General features: G+C 45.8%; 1 protein-coding gene across 1 annotated transcript in view; it reads left to right on the forward strand.

Annotated features, from left to right (window-relative positions):
• The window catches only part of LOC122938409 (cytochrome P450 2C39-like), a 103,579-nt gene that overhangs the window by 15,619 nt on the left and 63,066 nt on the right, over positions 1 to 24,894 (forward strand). Inside the window, exons 3-6 of the mRNA XM_044293891.1 lie at positions 8,516 to 8,678; positions 9,978 to 10,118; positions 16,391 to 16,551; positions 17,480 to 17,653. Coding sequence (XP_044149826.1) covers positions 8,516 to 8,678; positions 9,978 to 10,118; positions 16,391 to 16,551; positions 17,480 to 17,653 — 639 coding nt within the window. The remainder of the gene's footprint in view (positions 1 to 8,515; positions 8,679 to 9,977; positions 10,119 to 16,390; positions 16,552 to 17,479; positions 17,654 to 24,894) is intronic.

A 24,894-nucleotide genomic window follows, 5' to 3' on the forward strand; every position in this document is an offset into this window, starting at 1 on the left:
GCTGTTGTAATTTTTGTGATGTAAGGTGACAAATAAATGGTTTATTTAGCACAGTTTTTATTTTTAGTTTTTACGGTGTACGGCGTTAGGTCATGTGATATGTTTATAGAGCTGGTCGATACGGACGCGGCGATACCTAATATGTATACTTTTCCCCCACCCATTTTTTACCAATTTTTTTAACTTTATTTGGGAAAACTTTAAATTCTTTGGGGGAAAAACTTAATTTTTTAAACTTTTTTTTTCACTTTATTTTTTTTCCCACTTTGGGACTTGGACTTTTGGGGGTCTAATCCTTTACAATACATTCCAATACTTCTGTATTGGAATTCATTGGCTGTATAAGTAAGGCCTCATGCACACGACAGTATTTTTTCACGGTCCGCAAAAACGGGGTCCGTAGGTCCGTGATCCGTGACCGTTTTTTCATCCGTGGGTCTTCCTTGATTTTTGGAGGATCCACGGACATGAAAAAAAAGTCGTTTTGGTGTCCGCCTGGCCGTGCGGAGCCAAACGGATCCGTCCTGAATTACAATGCAAGTCAATGGGGACGGATCCGTTTGACGTTGACACAATATGGTGCCATTTCAAACGGATCCGTCCCCATTGACTTTCAATGTAAAGTCAGGAGTCCCTTTTATACCATCGGATCGGAGTTTTCTCCAATCCGATGGTATATTTTAACTTGAAGCGTCCCCATCACCATGGGAACGCCTCTATGTTAGAATATACTGTCGGATATGAGCTAGATCGTGAAACTCAGATCCGACAGTATATTCTAACACAGAGGCGTTCCCATGGTGATAGGGACGCTTTTAGTTAGAATATACTGAAATACTGTGTACATGACTGCCCCCTGCTGCCTGGCAGGTGCTGCCAGGCAGCAGGGGGCAGACCCCCCCCCCCCCCGTTTTTAACTCATTGGTGGCCAGTGCGGCCGCCCCCCCCCCTCCCCCCTGTAGTTAACTCATTGGTGGCCAGTGGGCCCCCCTCCCTCCCCTGTAGTTAACTTGTTGGTAGCCAGCCCCCCCTCCCTCCCCTGTAGTTAACTTGTTAGTAGCCAGCCCCCCCTCTCCTGTAGTTAACTCATTTGTGTCCAGTGGGCCCCCCCCTCCCTCCGCTGTAGTTAACTCGTTGGTGGCCAGTGGGCCCTCTCCCCTCCCTCCCCCTCCTAATTAAAATCTCCCTCCCTATCATTGGTGGCAGTGGAGAGTACCGATCGGAGTCCCAGTGTAATCGCTGGGGCTCCGATCGGTAACCATGGCAACCGGGACGCTACTGCAGTCCCGGTTGCCATGGTTACTTAGCAATTTGTTGAAGCTTCATACTTTCCTGTGAGCTGCGATGTCTGTGTCCGGCCGGGAGCACCTCCTACTGGTAAGTTAAAGGTTTGTGTGGCGCATTGCCTATAGCACAGACCTGTCACTTACCAGTAGGAGGAGCTCCCGGCCTGTCACAGACATCGCAGCTCGCTGGTAAGTATGAAGCTTCTACAAATTGCTAAGTAACCATGGCAACCGGGACTGCAGTAGCGTCCCGGTTGCCATGGTTACCGATCGGAGCCCCAGCGATTACACTGGGACTCCGATCGGTACTCTCCACTGCCACCAATGATAGGGGGGCGATTTTAATTAGGAGGGGGAGGGAGGGGGAAGGGCCCACTGGCCACCAACGAGTTAGTTATCTACAGAGGAGGGAGGGGGGGCCCATTGGACACCAATGAGTTAACTACAGGGGAGGGAGGGGGGCTGGCTACCAACAAGTTAACTACAGGGGAGGGAGGGGGGGCCCACTGGCCACCAATGAGTTAACTACAGGGGGGAGGGGGGGGCGGCCGCACTGGCCACCAATGAGTTAAAAACGGGGGGGGGTCTGCCCCCTGCTGCCTGGCAGCACCTGCCAAGCAGCAGGGGGCAGTCATGTACACAGTTTGTAGTGTATTCTAACTAGAAGCGTCCCCATCACTATGGGAACGCCTCTGTGTTAGAATATACTGTCGGATCTGAGTTTTCACGAAGTGAAAACTCACCTCTGAAAAAGCTTTTATGCAGACGGATCTTCGGATCCGTCTGTATGAAAGTAACCTACGGCCATGGATCACAGACACGGATGCCAATATTGTGTGCATCCGTGTTCTTTCACGGACCCATTGACTTGAATGGGTCCGTGAACCGTTGTCCGTCAAAAAAATAGGACAGGTCATATTTTTTTGACGGACAGGAAACACGGATCACGGTCTCGGCTGCAAAACTGTGCATTTTCCTGATTTTTCCACGGACCCATTGAAAGTCAATGGGTCCGCGAAAAAAAACTGGAAAACGGCACAACGGCCACGGATGCACACAACGGTCGTGTGCATGAGGCCTAATACTGTGTGTATTACTTATACAGCTTCCGGCCTGTGAGATCCAGGGAGCTGGATATCACAGGCTCTTCACCAGAAGGCAGTGCGATGCCTTCCTTAGGCATCGCGCTGCCTTCCATGCAATCATCATGAGCAGGCACCCTGGGACAATGCGCCCCCCCCCCCCGTGTCGGCGATCGCACCAAACCGCAGGTCAATTCAGACCTGCGGTTTGCTGCGTTTCCGGTTTATTCGGGTCTCTAGGGACCCGATAACCCGGAACAGGATGGTGATTGGTGGTGTGATAATACACCACCATTCACCATCCGGCGATCCTGAGAGGTGATGGTGACATCACCTCTCAGGATCGTCTCTGATTGGTTGCAGGGGCAGGCGGGCGCTTCGAATTATTGCAGCGCTCCTCCCCTCCTCCTTTTGTGTACGGGAGCCGAGGAGAGCTGAGCAAGCTGCACGATCTCCAGAGCCAGCACCCCCATCTGTGCCCCAGCACCCCCTTCTGACCCTCCACAGTAAAAGGTATTTAAGGAAATGTTAGGGACAGGTTAGGTTAGGCAGGGATATTCAGGGAAAGATAGTGGGGAAAAAAATATATATATTTGATGGCATCACGCTAAATCGGGTGTCTGGGGTCCACAGCACAGCTGTGTGACCCTAGACCCACCCCCAGGGGTGCTGCAGCTTGCCCCCCCCCCCCCCCCCCCCGCCCCTCTCCACACCTTTTTTTGGGGCGCAATTTTTTTGGGCCGGCCACTGTTAGCGCATCACACACCCCACCGCTGATCAGCTTTGGATGGCTGATCAGCAATTTAGAATTTTATTTAACATTTTTTTATTTATTAAATTTTTTATTTTTTTTTGTCTGTTAGGTTTAGGGTAAGTACGTGAACACCCGTGCCCCTACACACACGCACACCAAATAAAGTTTAACACGCACACACACACTCCCCTATGGCCCGCCGGATTTTCTCGCCCGAGGAGGCATACGCCCAGCTTGCCTTCGAGTCCGAGAGCCCCAGTGAAGACGAGGATGACCCCACTTTTCTTTTGTCATCCGCGTCCTCATCATCTAGCGATGATGATGAGCCCCCAAGGCGGTGGAGACACCGCCAGGCGGAGCAAGGGGACCGCGATGCTAGGGACCCTGTGGCCCACACTAGTACCCCAGAGAATTTTGAGCCCGCGATTCCTGATTTTGTAGGCCAACCAGGAATCCAGATTTCCACAGTGGGCTTCACTGAATATGACTATTTTAGTCTTTTCAGTGACCACTTTGTAAATCTGATGGTGGAGCAAACGAACCTGTTCGCCCAACAGTTCATTGCTCAACACCTGGGCTCCTTTTTGGCTAGGGCCGGTGGCTGGACTCCGGTCAGTGCATCCGAGATGAGGATGTTTTGGGGCCTCGTGCTGCACATGGGCCTAGTCAAAAAACCCAGTGTTAGGCATTACTGGAGTGGGGACGTCCTCTACCAGACCCCACTTTACAGTACGGCCATGACACATACCCGGTTTGAGGCCATCCGGAAATGCCTGCATTATGCAGATAATGCAGCATGCCTCCCCCAAGGTGATCGTGCCTATCACTGACTGTACAAAATCAGGCCGGTCATTCATCACTTCGGGGCCAAATTTGTGCAGGTCCTATGTACCTGGAATGGAGGTCGCGGTTGATGAGTCTCTCATTGCTGTCAAGGGGAGACTCATTTTCCGCCATTATGTTCCCTCTAAGCGGGCGAGGTATGGTGTGAAGCTGTACAAACTTTGAGAGAGTACCTCAGGGTACACTTGCAAGTTTCGTGTGTACGAGGGAGCGAGATTCCCGTAATTAACCCCCAGAATGTCCCCCCACTCTGGGTGTTAGCTGGAAACTTGTGTGGGACCTTATGCACCCACTGTTAGATAAGGGTTACCACCTTTACGTGGAAAACATTTATACTAGTATCCCCTTGTTCCAGTCCCTCTCCACCAGATCCACGTCCGCTTGTGGGACCGTGCGGAAAAATCAACGCAGCCTCCCTACCCACCCCCTCTAGGTACCTATCCCCAGGGGTGCGACCCGTGCCCTTACCAGTGGAAACCTGTTGCTGGTCAAATATAAGGACAAGAGGGATGTCCTTGTACTGTCCACAATTCACAGTAAATGCATCACCCCTTTCCCTGTGCGAGGCACCGCGGCAACGGTCCTCAAGCCCGATTGTATCGTCGACTACAATCGGTATATGGGAGGAGTTGATCTCTCTGATCAATTCCTCAAGCCATATAATGCCATGCACAAAACACGGGCATGGTACAAAAAAGTTGCGGTCTACTTGGTGCAGGTTGCCTTGTACAACTCTTTTGTGCTGTCCCAGAGCGCTGGCAACACAGGGAAATTACTTCAGTTCTGTGAGGCAGTCCTCAAGGCCCTGATTTTTTCTGACAGGGAAAGAGCAGGCCGGAGTACCTTCGGGAATTGGAGGTGCCCGGATCGTCCCTGGCCAACACTTTCCAGGTGTGGTCCCCCATACTGGAAAGAAGGGACGGACCCCCAAAAAGGTGCAGTGTGTCACAGGAGGGGAATACAGAAGGACATCACCACTCAGTGTGACACGTGCACTGATCATCCGGGCCTCTGTATTGACAGGTTGCTTCAGGGAGTACCACACGTCCATCGAGTTACTAAATTTACAATCCCCTTCCCCAATTTTACCACTGACAATTGGAAAAAAAAACTATGGTTCTCAGACTTGAGACACTAAAACTAAAAATTGTTTTTTTCAAAAATATTATTTTGTAAAACTAAAATAAAATTAAAAAAAAACATATTAGGTATCGCCACGTCCGTAAGAATCTGCTCTATAGAAATACCCCATGACCTATCCCCTCAGATGAACACGGTCAGAAAAATAAAATAAACACGGTGCAAAAAATTTTATTTTTTTTGTCACCTTACATCACAAAAATTGTAATAGCAAGCGATCAAAAAGTCATATGCCCCCAAAAATAGTGCGAATAAAACCATCCTCTCATCTGGCAAAAAATGAGCCCCTACCTTTAGATTATGGAGATACTAAAATGTTTGGGTTTTTTTTGTTTAGAAAAAGATAATATAGTGTAAAACACACAAAAAAACATATTAGGTATCGCCATGTCCGTAAGAATCTGCTCTATAAAAATAACCCATGACCTAACCCCTCAGATGTACACGGTCAAATTTTTTTTATAAAAACTGTTGCAAAACAGCGCGTTTTTGGCAAATTTTACATTTTAATCAGTTTTTTTCCAGTAACAAAGCAAGGGTTAACAGCAGAACAAAACGTTATATTTATTACCCTGATTCTGCAGTTTACAGAAACACCCCATATGTGTTCGTAAACTGCTGTATGACCAAACGGCAGGGCGCAGAAGGAAAGGAACGCCATATGGTTTCTGGAAGGCAGATTTTGATTTCCTTTTTTTTTTGGCACCATGTCCCATTTGAAGCCCGCCTGATGCACCCATAGAGTAGAAACTCCATAAAAGTTACCCCATTTAAGAAACTACACCCCTAAAGGTATTTAAAACTGATTTTACAAACTTTATTAACCCTTTGGGTGTTCCTCAACAGTTTTTTGGCAAATGGAGATGAAATTTCAGAATTTCAATTTTTGGTAACCTTGCCTCACAAAAATGTAAGATAGATAAACCAAAAATCATATGTAACCTAAAAATAGTCCCAACAAAACTGCCACCTTATCCCGTAGTTTCCAAATGGGGTCACTTTTATGGAGTTTCTACTCTAGAGGTGCATCAGGGGGGCTTCAAATGGGCCATGGTGTAAATAAACCAGTCCAGCAAAATCTGCCTTCCAAAAACCACACTGCGCACCTTTTCCTCTACGCCCTACCGTGTACCCGTACAGTAGTTTGCAAACACATATAGGGTTTTTCTGTAAGCTACAGAATCAAGGCAACAAATATAGCATTTCGTTTGGCTGTTAACCCTTGCTTTGTAACTGGAAAAAATTGATTAAAATGGAAAATTTGCCAAAAAAAAAATCTAAATTCAGAAATTGGATCTCCATTTGTCATTAACTCTTGTGCAACACCTAAAGGGTTAACGACGTTTGTAAAGTCAGTTTTGAATACCTTGAGAGGTGTAGTTTCTATTATGTAAGCCTCACAAAGTGACTTCAGACATGAACTGGTCCTTAAAAAGTGGGTTTTTGAAAATTTCTGAAAAATTTCAAGATTTGCTTCTAAACTTCTAAGCCTTGTAACATCCCCAAAAAATAAAATGTCATTCCCAAAATGATTCAAACATGAAGTATACAGTCCAGCAAAATCTGCCTTCCAAAAACCGTATGGCATTCCTTTTCCTTCTGCACCCTGCCGTGTGCCCGTACAGCTGTTTACGACCACATATGGGGTGTTTCTGTAAACTACAGAATCAGGGCCATAAATATTGAGTTTTGGTTGGCTGTTAACCCTTGCTTTGTTACTAGGAAAAATGGATTAAAATGGAAAATTTGCCCAAAAATTTAATTCTGAAATTTCATCTCCATTTGCCAATAACTCTTGTGGAACATCTAAAGGGTTAACGACGTTTGCAAAATCTGTTTTTAATACCTTGAGGGGTGTAGTTTCTTAGATGGGGTCACTTTTATGGAGTTTCTACTCTAGGGGTGCATCAGGGGGGCTTTAAATGGGACATGGTGTAAAGAAAAACAGTCCGGCAAAACCTGCCTTCAAAAAAACGTATGGCATTCCTTTCCTTCTGCGCCCTGCCTTGTGCCCATACAGCGGTTTACGACCACATATGGGGTGTTTCTGTAAACTACAGAATCAGGGCCATAAATATTGAGTTTGGTTTGGCTGTTAACCCTTGCTTTGTAACTGGAAAAAATATATAAAAATGGAAAATCTGCCAAAAATGTGAAATTTTGAAATTGTATCTCTATTTTCCATTAGTTCTTGTGGAACACCTAAAGGGTTAACAAAGTTTGTAAAATCTGTTTTGAATACCTTGAGGTGTGTAGTTTCTAGAATGGGGGTAAAGAAGAAAATCCACAGCACTCCTCAGTTCTGGTGAATAAGCTGGTTACTTTATTGGTAACAGCAGCATGGGAATAGCAACGTTTCAACCATCTCTGGTCTTTATCAAGCTAGAATGGGGTCATTTTTGGGTGGTTTCTATTATGTAAGCCTCACAAAATGACTTCAGACCTGAACTGGTCCCTAAAAATTGGGTTTTTGAAAATGTCTGAAAAATTTCAAGATTTGCTTCTAAACTTCTAAGCCTTGTAACATCCCCAAAAAATAAAATATCATTCCCAAAATGATCCAAACATGAGGTAGACGTATGGGGAATGTAAAGTAATAACTATTTTGGGAGGTATTACTATGTATTATAGAAGTAGAGAAATTAAAACTTGGAAATTTGCAATTTTTACAAATTTTTGGTAAATTTGTTGTTTTTTTTTAAAATAAAAATGTTTTTTTTTTTACTTGATTTTACCAGTGTCATGAATTACAATATGTGACGAAAAAACAGTCTCAGAATGGCCTGGATAAGTCAAAGCGTTTTAAAGTTATCACTACATAAAGTGACACTGGTCAGATTTGCAAAAAATGGCCTGGTCCTTAAGGTGAAATATGGCCATGTCCTTAAGGGGTTAAAGGTCCAGGGTATGCATGGTCTAATGTACCTCCATTCAAGTGTAGCATTCTCTGGGGTAGATAGAGTGCCTTCCAATGTCAAAAGTTCCTGAGCTATAGGATTCTAGCTTGTCTAGTCCTGTGAACGTGTGCTATTATATTGGTTTAACCTTGCTTGTCCTGCCTGTCCTGACACCTGCCTGATCTCTGTATTCATCCTATGCCACCTTCCTTGACCTATTACCTAAGTACATCACAAATTCTGCCTGTCCTTACCTTGACTTGTTCACTGACCACACTATTGCCCCTTAGTGCCACACACTGGTGTCTCTTGACCAGGTGTCTCTTGGGTCAACAAAATGGAGGTTACTCTTAGAGGTAGCAGGTTGGTAGCTCTGCAGCGAAGTCCAGAACTCCTAGCCTAGTAAAAATGGGAGGATCCCTTAGACTCATGATTGTATCCATTGTTAATGGATACAAACATGTATGATGTTTTTGTATTTATTTCCCTAATTCTTTTTGTTTTCTCCATCAGCTCAGCCAAAAATACGGTTCAGTATTCACCATCTGGAAAAAGTCAGAACCTGTGATCGTTCTTTGCGGTTATGAGATGGTGAAAGAGGGTCTGATAAATCACGCCGAGCAGTTCAGTGCACGACCGATAATCCCAGTGCTATATACCTCCACCAAGGGATACGGTGAGATTAACACTTCATGGAAGATTTCTGTAAATGTCCACAAATCTACTTCCAAAAATCAGTCTAGAATGATATATTATATTCTAGACAGGGAGGAGGGGGATGGACCTACAGTCTATCACTCATGTCAGAAATGCGGCAACATAGAGACAAAGTAAAGCTGATTGGCCAGATCACAAAGCTCTGACCACACCAGGAGGAACCCACGCCCTCTCAGCTGGGACTGGAAAAAAGATAAAAATGTTAAGAGACCAGCAGAGGGAAAGAAAAGACCCAAACCTTACCTACCATACTTCTGTCTGCTCCACATCTACAGCTGTCTGGGGACAGATACGAACATTTTACTTTGTAATGTTAGGTTCTCTTTTACACCGGTGAGGCCATGAAGAAGGAAGGCATTCTCCAAGTCAAAGACATTGATGGGCCATTCCTAGGATGTGCGATCAGTGAGGGGTCTGATTCCTGGGACCTCCACAGAATGAAGGGACCTCTTGAGTGTTTATCCAAGCATAGCAGATTGTCTATGTGATGTACTACAGTTGATTTGTGTAGTAGTTATGGCTGCTCACAATTCTATTTCAAATTGTCCTCTCTAGACCAATGCTTCTCAGACTGTGCCTTTGAATTACCCCAAATTAGGGAGGACAGTCATGCTGTCACAGGTTATGATGCTTCTTTTCTTCTGGCTGAGGTGCTCTGTCACAGACTGGTTCATTAGCAGAAGGGTAAAAAAGTGCTATACTGACTGGGTACACAGGTATTAAGGGCATTGTAGGTGGTAATGGTGGACTATCGCTAGCACTGGATACTAGATCTGTGGTTGACACTGTTAGGGGGTCAAATAGGATATATAGAGGTTGCTGCAACACCCTATCTGCATTATATCTGCTTGCCCTCTTTTGACAAGGGACATTGACTGTTGCTGAGGACCAAGTATCACTATTTTTTGGCTTATGAGGCCCAAGATATTCAAGTTTGACAAGCCCTGCACTAGACTATAGCTGAATTGTACTGTAGCTGAATACTGCTCCTGTCCCATTCCTGATACAACGCAGAGGGTTCCGAACAAGGTCCATAAAAGGTCAATATACTGGAAGACAAGAGTCTTCTGTTATATACTATGAGGTTTAGTGAGTCAATCTGAGGCAGGACAAAGAAATATAAAATATATTAAGTGTGACCCTCAGTTGTGAGAGGAACAATCTTCTAATCATATGGGGAGATGGTTGAGGTGGTAGAATAAGAAAACTTAATACTACATATTCTGTGGTAAATACCTAAATGTTCTTCTCTCTTCAGCTCTCAATGGACCACGATGGCGCTCACTCCGCCGCTTCACCATGACATCTCTCAGAAATGTAGGGATGGGAAAGAAGACGATGGAGACGAGGGTACTGGAAGAGTCCAAGTATCTCATACAGGCTGTATCAGAGACAGGAGGTGGGTTGGCTCCCCATATTTCAAAATCTGCTGTCATCCAATAAGACAGAATTGAAGATTATGCTAGCGTTAGTGTACTTATAATCTTAATTTTAGTAATGACAGGAGGCGAGTATTTTGCATTAAACTCTCTTTACTTACTCCACATAGCAGTAAAGAAACAGTTAAAACAGTAACCAATCAAAATGCAATAGGAGGTAATATATTCTGAGCCGTGAGACTCCTCCTCCTCTTTCGCATGCGACATCACAAAAAAAACTGGACAAACTAAAGTCAATGTCTCTTAAACCACGAACCACCGAACGAACTCCTTGTCCTGTAACTGTAAGGCATGAAGAAAATCCGGAATGAACTGTAACCGGAATCAAAAGACCTTCTGTCCGCACTCATATCCCAGTGAGACGAAGTCCGATCGACACGAAGAAACTCCCTGAAGTTGGACCGGAAACCTCAAGCATTTATACTGAAAAACAATGTGAAATGGGTTAGGAACCGAAACAGAACCTGCTTGCAGGCATGACCCACATAAAATGACAGTAAATGACATCACTTAAAAGGATCTTGGCTGCTAAAACGCAAAAGGGAATGAAACCATATACTTACCCACGAGCACTTACCAAGGGTGGGAAAGAGGTGGGAAAATACTCGCCTCCTGTCATTACTAAAATTAAGATTATAAGTACACTAGCGCTAGCATAATCTTCAATTTTACCACATGACAGGAGGCTTCGTATTTTGCATTTTTTAACGCTGATTCACAAGACACATAGCCGCCCACGTGCTTGGACGAAAGTAGAATGTCCTGAAGGTAGACTCCCTCGACCAGTCCGCCGAATGTAGGATGTCTGTCAGAGAAGCGCCTGCCGAGAAGGCCGAGGAAGCAGCCGCCCCACGAACTGAATGTGCCCCAAAACAGGGGTCCACGCCCGCCAGAGACAGAAGCCACCGTATCCACCTGGCGAGTGTAGTAGTTGAGACGGGAACGTGAGGCCGAACGTAGGACACCAAAAGCTGTCCCGAGGCAGAAGTTCGAAGCGCGGAAGTGACCTCAACGTACCGAGTAAGGGTAGAAACGACACAAAGTTGCGGTTCTGAGGCAAAGAAGGGATAAAAGACCGACGTAGAGTTGGACTTGGTACGTCTAGACACCCGAAAGGTAACTCCCTCCGGAGAGACCGAAAAGGCGTCGACGTCGAAAGCCCGTACGTCCGAAACTCGACGAAAGGAAACGAGGCAAAGTAACAAAGTCAACTTGGCCGACAGCTGTCTTAGAGAGAGGGAGGTATTAGTCGGCCAATCTCTCAGAAACTGAAGAACCAAGGCCACATCCCAGAGACGAGAATATCTGGGGCCCGGAGGTCTCTGCAACCTTATACCCCTAAGTAAACGGCAAACAAGTGGATCCCTACCGATTGGGATACCAAGAGAGGGAACGTGCGCCGCCGAAATAGCGGAGCGCACCACGTTGAGAGAACGATAGGAGCGGCCCAAAGAGAACAAATGTGACAGAAAATTCAATATGGCGGTCACAGGTGCCGTAAATGGATCGAAGTCCCGTTCACAGCACCAAGAGGACCAGGAATCCCAAGCTGATAAGTAACATCTTCTAGTTCCAGGAGCCCAGGAGTCCCATATGAGGTCTCTAGCTGCCTGCGATAAATCGTTGGTCTGCCAGGCTCCCCGGAAAGAGCCCAAGCCACCAGAAGGAGACGGCCCTCGAGTACCAGGGAATGCGGATTCCCTTTCGGGTCCGTGAGGAGCATCGGGAAAGACGTTAGAAGCAACGGATCGATGTAGGAGAGCTCCAGAAGGTCCGGGAACCACGGTTGACTCCGCCAAAGCGGAGCGACGAGCAGGAGAGAAATGTGTTGATTCCTCAGGAATTGAATTGTCCGTGCGATCATGCTGAAAGGGGGGAAGGAGTACGCTCCCTTGGCTGGCCACTGTTGGAGAAACGCGTCCACCGCTAAACTCTCCGGATCCGGTAGCCAGCTGAAGTAGGCCGGAGTCTGCCTGTTGTTGCGGGAAGCGAATAGGTCCAGTCGGAAGGGGCCCCTCCTGACCGAGAGTCGTTGAAAGACCTGAGGATCCAATCTCCAGTCGCTGCTGTCCCTCCAGTGACGTGAGAACAAGTCTGCCGTCAGATTCGTCTCCCCCGGAAGGTATTCCGCCTTGAGTGAAATGTTGCGGGGAAGGCAGAAGTCGAAGATCTCCTTCGTCACCTCCGACAGTAGACGGGAACGGGCTCTGCCCAGGCGGTTGATATAGCGGACCGCCGAGATGTTGTCCATCCGCAAGAGAATACAGCAATGTGACTTGTCCTTCGCCAGACTGCGGATAGCGAACGACCCCGCCAACAGTTCCAGGCAGTTGATGTGGAGAAGACTCTCTTGAGCGGTCCAGGCGCCTCCTGTTGATCTGCCTCCGCCCGTCGCGCCCCAGCCCCAAAGGCTGGCGTCCGACTCCAAAACGACGTCGGGAGAGCTCGCGAAGATGGCTCGGCCGTTCCAAGCCTCCATGCTGTCTAGCCACCATCTGAATTCCTCCCTGACCTCTTCCGTTATCGGGATCGATTGATCGTAGGAAGGATTCCGATGGAGAAAGTAGGTCTTCAGACGTTGCATCGCCCTGTAGTGGAGCGGTCCCGGGAAAATGGCCTGAATGGAAGCGGATAGTAGACCTACGATCCGAGCCAGAGTACGGAGTGGAATGGAGAAGCAGCGGATGACTCTGCGCAATTCCTTCTTGATAGCCGCGATCTTCGTCGCTGGTAAGCGTAGTGTGCTGGACCTGGAGTCTATCTCGAATCCCAGAAACTGGACAGTCTGAGTCGGGGACAACTCCGACTTCAAGAAGTTCACCACGAACCCTAGGGAGGTCAGGAAGTCGACGGTAAAACGTGTGTGCCGAGTCAGTCCGGACCTGTCGTCGCAAAACAGAAGCAGGTCGTCCAGGTATATAATGCACCGAATCCCTTGAGCACGAAGATGTGCGACCACAGGCTTCAGCAACTTGGTGAAACACCACGGGGCTGAACTGAGGCCGAAAGGGAGGCACGTGAACTGCCACGGCCGACCTTGCCACAGGAATCTGAGGAAACGTCGGCAGGTCAAGTGGACCGGTACCGACAAGTACGCGTCTTTGAGGTCCAGTCTCGTGAACCAATCTCCGTCTCGAAGGAGGTCCCTCAGAAGGTGTATGCCCTCCATCTTGAAGTGCCTGTATCGCACGTAGGAGTTGAGCTTTTTTAAGTTTAAGACTGGTCTGAAATCCCCGGTCTTTTTCTTCACCAAGAAAAGATTGCTGAAAAAGCCTCCCAGATCGTGTGCGGGCTCCACCGCACCCTTGGAGTGGAGGTCTAGTAGCTCGTTTGCTATCAACCTGTAGTCCTCTGCGGAGCAGAGAAAAGGATGTGGCAGGATCGAATGGGCTGGACGTCCCACGAAGTCTATGACGTAACCCTGCACCGTCTGGAGTATCCATGCGTCCGACGATATAGCCGCCCAGTTCTGAAAACAAAGGGAAATACGACCTGCTGTATGAGTGAGAAGAGGTACCTGCAACAGGTGACGACTTACCGGTGGAGTTGAAGCGAGCCCTGCCCCGGGCACGTGATCCACGACCTTTGTCGGCTCCTCTGGTGAAGAAGAAAGGCTGTCTATAGCCTGTTTCTGGGTAGAACGGTTGAGGCCTTTGAGAACTGGGGCCCGAAGGCCAGAATCGGCTGGCCGCTCGGCCTCTGTGGCGGCCAGCCCTTCCAAAAACACCCCTTTGGGAGTTGGCTCGGAAGACCCGCTTCATGGAGGTCTGTGCTTTGTTAAGCGAGGTAAAGACATTCACATGTCTATTGAGCTCCTTCAGAAAAGTCTCACCAAATAGCTTGCCCTGTGCCAGAGGTCCTAGTTCTTTGGTGCCCAATTCCATCAATTTTCCGTCAAGACGGAGTAATGCTGCTTTCCTCCTCTCAGAAGAGAGGGCTACGTTGGCGTTGCCTACAAAGCAGAAGCACCGTTGAGCCCATTCTCTAATGTCGTGAGCCCATTCACGAACCATATTAGCGTCAAACTCCTCTGATCGCGCTAGGGCATCATCCGCCAAATACAAAATGCGGGAAAGTGGACCAATGGAGTCCAACAGCTTATCCTGCACGCCGTGGAATGCCTTCTCAACCCCTTTGCGAGGGTCCCGACCACCCCTAGACATAAAGGTGGTCATGATCTGGTCGAACTCCGGAGTTTGCGCCACGAAGTCGGGTAACAGAGGGCGAGGGCATTCGGATCGTAAACGGTTGCGAACCGTTTTGTCCATAGGTTTGCGTAGCCATAGGTGCATAAACTTTGCGAGGTGATCCGGAGGCGTCCAGTCCCCAGAACGTGGATGACGGATGTTTCTCGGATCGAAGAGACGTTGGCCGGAGGGGTCCAGGATGGTTTCCTCATCCTCCAGCGGTGGCGCCGAGTCGTCGGGTAGCTGGGCGGTGTCGAGAAAGGTGCCCTTTTGGTCACCGGAAAACGCGCCCTCATCTGAGCCCCAGGCGTCCTCCGGAACGTCGGAGTCCGCGGCCTGCCACGAGTCCAGAATATTCATGGAGGGAGAAAGCTTATCCTCCTCGTCCGAGGAGTATTGATGTTCAGGCGAGGGAGCGAGAGGAGACGGTTTGTCGCGCTTGGCGGGGGCCTTGCCCCTGTCCGGATTAGCAGAGCCCTTCTCTCCTTTCCAATGGCGTTTTTGTGGCCGAGAGTCGGCACGAACCTGTGACTCCGAAGCCTCGGAATCGTAGTCCTGTTGCGGTACCTCAGCGAGGTCATCTGGCCCATCAGCCGCCGTCATAATTCTGGAGAAAGCCTTCTCCATCGAGGCAGCAACTGCCTCACTAATCATGGCCTGAAGCTGTGCAGCGTTCTGGTCCATTGTCCAACAACACCCTGGCACAGGGTAGTATAAAGTATATAGAGATGGTACCAGCAGTACCTATAACCCCAGCAGGGTAAATTGGGATTTTTACACTGGGCAGCACCCAGGAATAGAGGATGTATGTCTGACACCTCTGTAGCAGCAGTAATTTCGGGGCGACACCCCAAAGCCCAGGGAATGAACCCTGCAGTGGTGAGGCCTGGACAAACAGCCACAGATTTGAGAGCCCTGCCTGGTCATCTGACAGGCTTATGCGATCCGAGCTGTGAAGGAGGAGAGACACAGTGAGGGCTCTGACACGGAGCACAATAGCAAATAGTAAGAGGAAATGGTTGTAATGGACTTACCGCAAAAACCGAGCGCTGAGGACATGGAGTCTCTATCCAAAATGGCGGCCACAGTTCTCGCGAGACGCGAGTATAATTCCCGCCGTTGCGGGAATTATATTTTTTCGCCAAAAATGCGCGGCGAAAAAATCGCGACACGATATTCGCAGATGGGGTGAACGTTACCCCTCACCATAATCCTTTGGTGCCAGTAAATAAATAAATTGGCTAGTAAAGCTTATCCTCCACGTCCGAGTGAGAAGGCCAGACAGGGACGGGAGACCAACTGAGGAGAAAAATTTTTGCTTGAGCCACAAACCCCCCAAAATGTAGTAGTAGACATTAAATATTACCACAAGGATAGATAGAAAAACAGTCAAATGGAAATACGTAACCCCCAAAAGCCTTATAACTGGGAGAGCAGAAACTCTGACCTGTCTGTCTGATGGAGCAGTAAAGAAAGAGGAGGAGGAGTCTCACGGCTCAGAATATATTACCTCCTATTGCATTTTGATTGGTTACTGTTTTAACTGTTTCTTTACTGCTATGTGGAGTAAGTAAAGAGAGTTTAATGCAAAATACGAAGCCTCCTGTCATGTGGTAAAATTCATAGTTCTCAGGGACCATGAGGAACATTTTTTTCCCGTGGCCTTTTCTTGTTAATAATGATATATTTTTTTCCATGTTCTTCACTGAAATACTTTTTTGTTGGTGATAATCACTAGATATAACCACATTATTAATTTAAAGTGACAAATTGTGAGTGGTGAGGGTCCTACCTCTGGGATCCTAAACAATCCAGTAAATGAATGGGCTCTGTGCTCGGGTAGTGCTATGTCCCCTTTTAGGCATACGTAGCAGCAGTGACAGGTCCATGCTGCGCCACTATGGACAGAGGGGTCTGGGGAACAGGAGCTGTGCAAGGAAAAACCATGAACATCTACACTCCTCTAATAAGGAAGGTTCCTAATATTCAGTAGAAGGTAATGTGACCGGAGGTCACAGTATGTCTTTCTCTCTTTCTTTCTGCAGGAAAACCCTTCAACTTGACAATGTTCATGGCCAGCGCTGTGGGAAACATCATCAGTTCTGTGCTGTTTGGGGAGCACTTTGATTACCAGGATGAGAAGCTGCACGAGCTTCTTTCATCGACATCCAGACATATGAAAGGGTTTTTGTCTCCACTAAACACGGTTCTCAATCATTTTACTTTGTTTTTATTTTTGGCATTTTCTTCATATCATTGGGATTCTTCATAGTTAAATGGGACCTGTAACTGTACATGTTTTATATTGTGATAAGATGATATAAGATATCAATAGAAGAGGCATCTCTTGGCTTAGATGTTCATCTTCCCCAAAACACAAAGGATGCTAATATTATGCTCCTCAATACCCCAAACCACAAGGGATGATGTAATTAAAGGGAACCTGTCACCTGGATTTTGGGTATGGGCCGCTAGCACATCCGCAATATCCAGTCCCCATAGCTCTCTGTGTCAAAAAAAGCTATTTTATAGATATGTAAATGAGGCTACTAATGTTTCTGGAGCCCAGCCATGCCCACTGTGAAGGAGCCCAGCACCGCCCCGCATTCTCCGAATCTCCTTCTTGCTCCCCGACGTCACAAAGCTAGAGCGCCGTAATCTCGCGATGCGCAAGCTAGCGCATGCGCAGTTCATTCCCTGAGGCTGATGCCAGCACAGGGAAGGAAGACTATGCGCTAGCTCGTGCATCACGAGATTACGGCACTCTAGCTTTGTGACATCGGGAAGCAAGGAGGAGATTCGGAGGATGCGGGGCAGTGCTGGGCTCCTTCACAACGGCCATCTAGCAGCCCATGTCCTCAGCGCTATAACCCAAAATCCAGGTGACAGGTTCCCTTTAACTCATTCTATGCCCTATATTACCACAGATGCACCAGGGACCACAGCGGTAGCCTCTTCTCTGGCCCAAACCTCAAGGATCCTGAGACCACACCTGGGTCCTATCTGTAACGTCTGACCCCCATACACATTAGTCCTGATTGCTCCTGGGAAGTTTTCTTCTCTTCTTCTCACTTTCTTGTGGTCCTACTGTATTTAACCTCTATGTTCATCTTTTCTTCCTGGCCTCTCTACAGCTCTGCAATATTATGCCAGTTTTTCTGAAGTTCCCGATCATCAGGCAAAAAGTCTTCAAAGAAAGCAAATATCTGCAGAGGTTTGCGACAAAATATATAAAGCATCATAAAGAAACTTTGAATCCGGAGGCACCGAGGGATTTCATAGACTATTACTTGCTGAAAATAAAAGAGGTAATGAAGATGGAACCTACTAAATGGTACTTGATTCATTTCACTGTAATTTCTAGTTAAGTGTTCTTGCATGGCAAGACCACTTACTGTTATCTCACATATATATTCTTATTATTGCCAAATTTACCACACTAACTCCTCCCACAGTTTTTACAATACATAGACAATAATGTACCGAAACGTGCGGATTGTTGCCGATTGCTGCGCTATTACTTTGTGGAACATTTTGCCGAATGGTTCACGAAATATCGGCATTTTTGTGTTGAAATTGGTCCCATAGGAATGAATGGCAGAATGTTCAAAACTAGAGTGGGAGCTGACAAAAGATAGAGTGTGAGCTGAAAAATCAGGACATGATTTCTAAACTGCCACCACTCCCTCATTTTCAAGCCCACCTACACAAGTCATATATCAAAAAGTTCAGCTATCCCTGCTGCCACTAAAAATGTCTAAGCCATAGTCCTAATAGTTTTCACAATATGACCATTTGTTTGCAACTCACACTGGTCATTGACATTCATTCAAACTCCACTCTAGCCACCTCAAATTTGAAGGGCAATTTCTAAACTGTGACTGTGCCTTCATTTTTAATATTTCAGAGACATACATCAAAATGTAGGTCTGGGTCTTGTGATTCTCACAATATAAAGCTCTTCGCTGTAGGATTTCTAATTTTTAAACTACAACCGTTTGAAGATGGATAACCGCCAGTGAAGTGAGCAAGTTGGAGCAGTTTGTTTTTAACCGCTCTTCTCTGCCCTTGCTGTAGAGTGAGTTGCCATAGGAACCCAGGTGTGTGAGCAGCCAGCAGAGTGACAAAAGCTAGAGTGTGAGCTGAAAAATCAGGACATGATTTCTAAACTGCCACTACTCCTTCATTTTCAAGCCCACTACACAAATCGGCTGCTAATGTTTTTATAAATTATGTTTTATTGCAACTGTGAAGCACTTTGGGCAACAACATTGCAATTAAATGTGCTATATAAATAAATAAAAGTTGAAATACATTTCTCACACTATCAAGCTTGCCATGTGCACTTTTTAAATTTGATCAATCAACTGGTTGGTGTAATGTTTACTATCTTTACTCACTCCAAACACTCCACACTGTTACTCTGCCCACTCCATAAAGTTACTCTGCCCAGTCCAACCTTTCCACAGTTACTCCAGCCACTCCAACCACACAAAAGTTACTCAAGCCACTCCACCCAGTTACTCTGCCCACTCCAGTTGTAGACTACTGGTGGAGGCAAGAACACCACACAATTTCTCCAGAAATTTTAGCTTTTCTAGTTACAGAATGTATTGCACTCCAGAGCTGCATTCACCATTGTGCAGACTTCAGAGCTGAAATTTTCAAGCTTTCTCTATATTACCTTTGTCTGGTGATACATGTCTTCCCCCACTAAGATCTCCCCCTCAAACCTATCCTGATTGAAGTATCCAGGCCCATCTTTCTGCTCATCCTCTACACCGCCCCCTCCAGCTTATACCAATATTCACTATATAATACAATTTAAACTTTTCAGCCTTATCCACAATGATCTTCAGTCTCTGTAAACTACCCTACAGTCATGGCCAAAAGTTTTGAGGCTGACACAAATTTGGGTTTTCTGCTTCAGTGTTTTTGGATCTTGTCATCATATGTTTTATGGCATACTGAAGTACAGATATAATCTTTTCATAATTTTTTCACTTGTATTTACAAATCCATCAAGTGTATGCAAAGACTCAATATCTCCAGAATCCCCCCTTCTTTTTCAAGACTTCTGCAATACTTCCTTGCATGCTGGATATCAGCTTCAGGGCCAAATCCTGCATGATGGCAACCCATTCTTTCTAATCCATGCTTGTAGTTTATAAAAAAAATCCATGTTTTTGTTAATCCACCCACTTTTTCTGGATTGACCACAGGTTCTCAACTGGATTGAGATCTGAGGAGTATTCTGGCCATGGACCCAATATTCCATTGTTTTGTTCATCAAACCACTTAGTTCTCGGTTTTGCCTTGGGACATGCTCTCTATCAAAAAAGTGTTGCTCATCACCACATGGTCGGAAGAAATTGCTCCTGGATGGTCTGAAGAAATTGCTCCTGGATGGTTAAGAAGTTGTTCCTGACTGGTCCGAATAAGTTGCTCTTAGATGGTTGGGAGAAGTTGCTCCTGGAGGAGGTTTTGATACTATTCTTTATTCATGTCAATGTTCTTAGCAAATACTTTGAGTGAGCCCACTCCCTTGGATGAGAAGCAACCCTACACATGAATGGTCTCGAGATGCTCTATGAAATTGCTTTTCAGTATATAGAAACATCTAAGGGCTCTTTCACATCTGCGTTCTTTTCTTCCGGCATAGAGTTCCGTCGTCGGGGCTCTATGCCGGAAGAATACTGATCAGGATTATCCTAATGCATTCTGAATGGAGAGAAATCCGTTCAGGATGCATCAGGATGTCTTCCATTCCGGAACAGAAAGTTTTTTGGCCGCAGCAAATAGCGCAGCATGCTGCGCTTTTTGCTCCGGCCAAAAATCCGGAACACTTGCCGCAAGGCCGGATCCGGAATGAATGCCCATTGACAGGCATTGATCCGGATCCGGCCTTAAGATAAACGTAGTTTCGGCGCATTGCCGGATGCGACGTTTAGCTTTTTCTCAATGGTTACCATGGCTGCCGGGACGCTAAAGTCCTGGCAGCCATGGTAAAGTGTAGTGGGGAGCGGGGAGCAGCATACTTACCATCCGTGCGGCTCCCGGGGCGCTCCAGAGTGACGTCAGGGCGCCCCACGCGCATGGATGACGTGATCGCATGGATCACATGATCCATGCGCATGGGGCGCTCTGACGTCATTCTGGAGCGCCCCGGGAGCCGCACGGACAGTAAGTATGCCGCTCCCCCGCTCCCCACTACTACTATGGCAACCAGGACTTTAATAGCGTCCTGGGTGCCATAGTAACACTGAACGCATTTTGAAGACGGATCCGTCTTCAAATGCTTTCAGTACACTTGCGTTTTTCCGGATCCGGCGTGTAATTCCGGCAAGTGTAATAATAAACTTGTATAATTGATTAGCAGGCACTCCCCATCTGCATTTCATACATATATTGAGTTTATTTATAAAAGGTGATTAATATAAAACCTGTCGTATGGATGATTATAAAAACATACAATATCGAGTAAAAACCTTCAATGAACATAAAATATAAAACACGGACCTTGAGACAAAAAATCTGGAAAATATGCTAAAATGCATGACAATGAAGTCCATGCAGCGTCACTGATGATTCCAGTATTGATAGTGTGCACATTGATGGTATTAGACAAAAAAGTGCATTAATAGTCACACATAAGTTTGTTAGTATGAATACTTTTTTGGGACAAGATCTGAATATTCATACTAACAAACTTATGTGTGACTATTAATGCACTTTTTTGTCTAATACCATCAATGTGCACACTATCAATACTGGAATCATCAGTGACGCTGCATGGACTTCATTGTCATGCATTTTAGCATATTTTCCAGATTTTTTGTCTCAAGGTCCGTGTTTTATATTTTATGTTCATTGAAGGTTTTTACTCGATATTGTATGTTTTTATAATCATCCATACGACAGGTTTTATATTAATCACCTTTTATAAATAAACTCAATATATGTATGAAATGCAGATGGGGAGTGCCTGCTAATCAATTATACAAGCCTCGAAACTCAGCCATGACTGTACCTGTTGTCTCAGTTCTCCCGATGATTTACAACTAATATCATCCATAATGTGTACCACCGACTCCTGTCTCCAAAACTTCTCTACAGTAGTGATGAGCGGCAGGGGCTATATTCAAATTTGCGATATTTCACAAATATTTGAGATTTCGAGATTATTTTATTGAATGCGAAAAATCGGCAATGGAAAAAATCGCGTAATGCGAATTCGTATTGCGAAATACAGGCGTGGGTCACTTTGGCTACATTTTTTAAGCTGCCAGAAGTTCCATAAGTTTCTCCTGAGACTGGAGAACATGGTTGGCACGGCAGAACATTACAATAGCTTTATATGCAGATAGAGTCAAGTGCTCCAATATATTCACAATTGCGCTAATCGGCAGTGATAAGAATATTTCTTCGCACTACGTGCAACTTCACATTTTAGCAGGTCTGACTACAGATTACTGATTGGTGCACTAAGTATTGTTGTGAACTTGACATTGCTTCCTTCTCATTGGTCCACAAGCAAGAAGCAGAGAGCAAGAATTTTCGGATGGAAATAAATGCAGAATATTCGATATAACAAATATATAGCACTATATTCTAAATATTCGTGAATTCTCGAAGTGGCGATATTCGCGATAAAAATTCGCTATTCGAATATTCGCACTCAACACTATTCTCCAGCTGGGAAGTCAGGCTAATTCCAAATATCCACAGGTTTAGGCCTTCCCGGAAAACAGTTTAAGCTGGTCTATCACATTCCCTAATTAGAGAAGAATCTGATCCCTTTATCCCACATTCCATGCATTCAAAGGACTTCATATTAGTGTTGATCGAGCACCTTAGTGCTCGGGTGCTCGGGCCGAACACATCAGGATGACCGAGCACCCGAGTATAATGAAAGTCAATGGGACAACCCGAGCATTAAACCAGGTATCCCCTGCTCTGAACAGGGGAGGGTGCCTGGTTCATAAGAAAAGGTCTGAAATTTATGGAAACACCACCGTAATGGTTCGGGAACAGCATGGGAAGGATGTATGGATGCACCTTGGACTCCCAGGTCGCTGTTGGGAACGACGTTGTCTGAGTGGTAACATTTTTAGGCGCACACGTTACACTGGAGATGTGGCGCAGCTACTCTCACTGTCCGCAGAGGACATGTCTATTAAAAAAGTACACTGGATGTCACAGATATTTTTTGGATGCGCACACTTTACACAGGAGATAATTTCACTGTCCGCAGCGGCCTATTAGACGCGATTTAGCGCAGGATGCGCTAAAAATATATATTGCTGCTGTCACACACAATAGTCCTTAATAGGAGTTTGGGGTCTCTGAAAAGTTTTTGTAATAAAAATCTTCCAATAACACTCCCTACACTGTCTATCCCTTCCTATGCTCAGCTCTCCCTGACCAAGGGTCCATTCACACATCCGTAGTGTATTGTGGATCCGCAATACACCCGGCCGGCACCCCCATAGAACTGTTTATTCTTGTCCGCAATTGCAGACAAGAATAGGACATGTTCTATTTTTTTTCCGGAGCCGCAGACCGGAAGATCGGGGTGGGGGGGGCTTCGGAAATGCGGATGCGGACAGCACATTGTGTGCTGTCCACATCCATTCCTGCCCCATAGAGAATGAATGGGTCCGCAGCCATTCCGTACAATTGCGGAACAGGTGCGGACAACACTTGCGGACGTGTGAATAGAGCCTAACAATGAGCCGAACACGTGTCATCGGGTGCTTTATAGCACCCGATGACGCGTTCCGGCCAGCCAATCACTGTAATGATAACTGACAATCGTTAAAAAAATGGGTTGATACGTGTTTAACAGGTGATGCAGTCATTTTATGGAGCTGATAAAATAATTTGTCTGCAACACATTCTTTTGTATAAAAAATGATTTTCTGCTGACAAGTAAACAGTATGGGGACAAATGATCATAGTTACGATCATTCATCCCCATACCACATATACAAGCAAACAATGATTGGAAAGGAATGGTTTGTTCCCAATCATTTCCCTGCGTATGAGCCCTACTGAGGGGGAGCTGGTGTGAGCTCTGCTTGTTTAGATGATGTGTATATACAGGAGTCCGGCATGAAGTCAGGACATGGACAGATCATTTCTATCACAGTAAAGCCTCATTCACATGTCAGTGTTTTGGTCAGTGATTTCCACCAGTGATTGTGAGCCAAAACCAGGAGTGGAGTCTCCACAGACATAAAGTATAGGGGAAAAGATCTGCACCTGTTCTGTGTTTAGAGCTGCACCTGGTTTGGCTCATAATCACTGATAGGAATCACTGACCGAACACTGACTGTGTGAATGAGGGATAAGAATGATTATAAACCAACATATAACCTCTGTCTGTCCCATCCTCTGCTGAAAAAGTGTGGCACATTGTTTCTTCAGATCCATGATGGACAATCTTAGCCCAGTGGTCCATGGTTTGCCTGACCCTAAAAAAAGTAAGTGATCCCTTTGGAATGACCTGGATTTCTGCATTGATTACAAATAAAATGTGGTCTGATTTTTATTTAAATAACAAATAAAGATAATCTAACTAAACTAATAAGACACAAATACTTCTACCAGTCATGTTTTTTACTAAGCAATTTGAGCAGAAATTCACCGTTCAGAAAGAAAAAGTAATTGAACCCTTCAATTAATTAATCTGTAGAGGGTGTTTTACAAGTAATCAACTTCACCAAATGTGTACACAATATTGAGGACCAATTTTTGGACCATTCCTCCTCTGCAAATGGGGTTCAGTTCATCAGTGCACAACCATCTTCAGATCATAGCACCTCCACAGGGTTAAGGTCAGGACTCTCCAGGTCTTGTCACAGAAACTCTATAGGGTTAAGGCCAGCGTTCTCTATCTAAGTCTTTAGCAATGTCTTTGTATGTAGCCTTTCACAGGTCCATGTCCATGCATTTCTAAAACAAGTCTTCTAAGGTCTTTGGAAAATTGTTTCTTTCAAGACACAGTTCACAATAACCAATCTTTCTTGAGAAAAACAGTTTTTTTTCTCTGAAACCCGGTTTTGTATGCCTTATGACCGAAACACCCAGAAAACCCACATTTCCAATGTGAACTCCTCACCTGGAACTCGTTTTGCTAATTAGCGTAGTTCTTGGAGAAATGCTTAATACACAGGATGACTTACTGTACCTTTTCTTCTTACACTGTGGATTCTCCTTACCCAATGAACAATAGAACCCTACTAGTGTCTGTTAGCGGTTACAAGTATCACCGGTGATGTACCGCTAATTGTTGGTTCCACCTGACTTACCAAGGCTTTAGGCGGCTATTAGCAATTAGCAGTAAATTGTGAGCGCTGCTGCTACTGCTAATGCCCATGTAGTACCTCCATTAGGGTACGGCCACAGGTGCCCTAAAAAATCTGCACCAAATAGAGTGGATTTCGCTGCACAAATAATCATGGATATGATGCATTATTACAGCAAATTTAAAATTCACACCTCGTGTCATGTTAGGTGCAAATTCCAGCGTGAACACTCTCCGCAG

This window comes from Bufo gargarizans, chromosome 5, assembly GCF_014858855.1.
Source record: "Bufo gargarizans isolate SCDJY-AF-19 chromosome 5, ASM1485885v1, whole genome shotgun sequence".
NCBI classification, from domain to species: domain Eukaryota; kingdom Metazoa; phylum Chordata; class Amphibia; order Anura; family Bufonidae; genus Bufo; species Bufo gargarizans.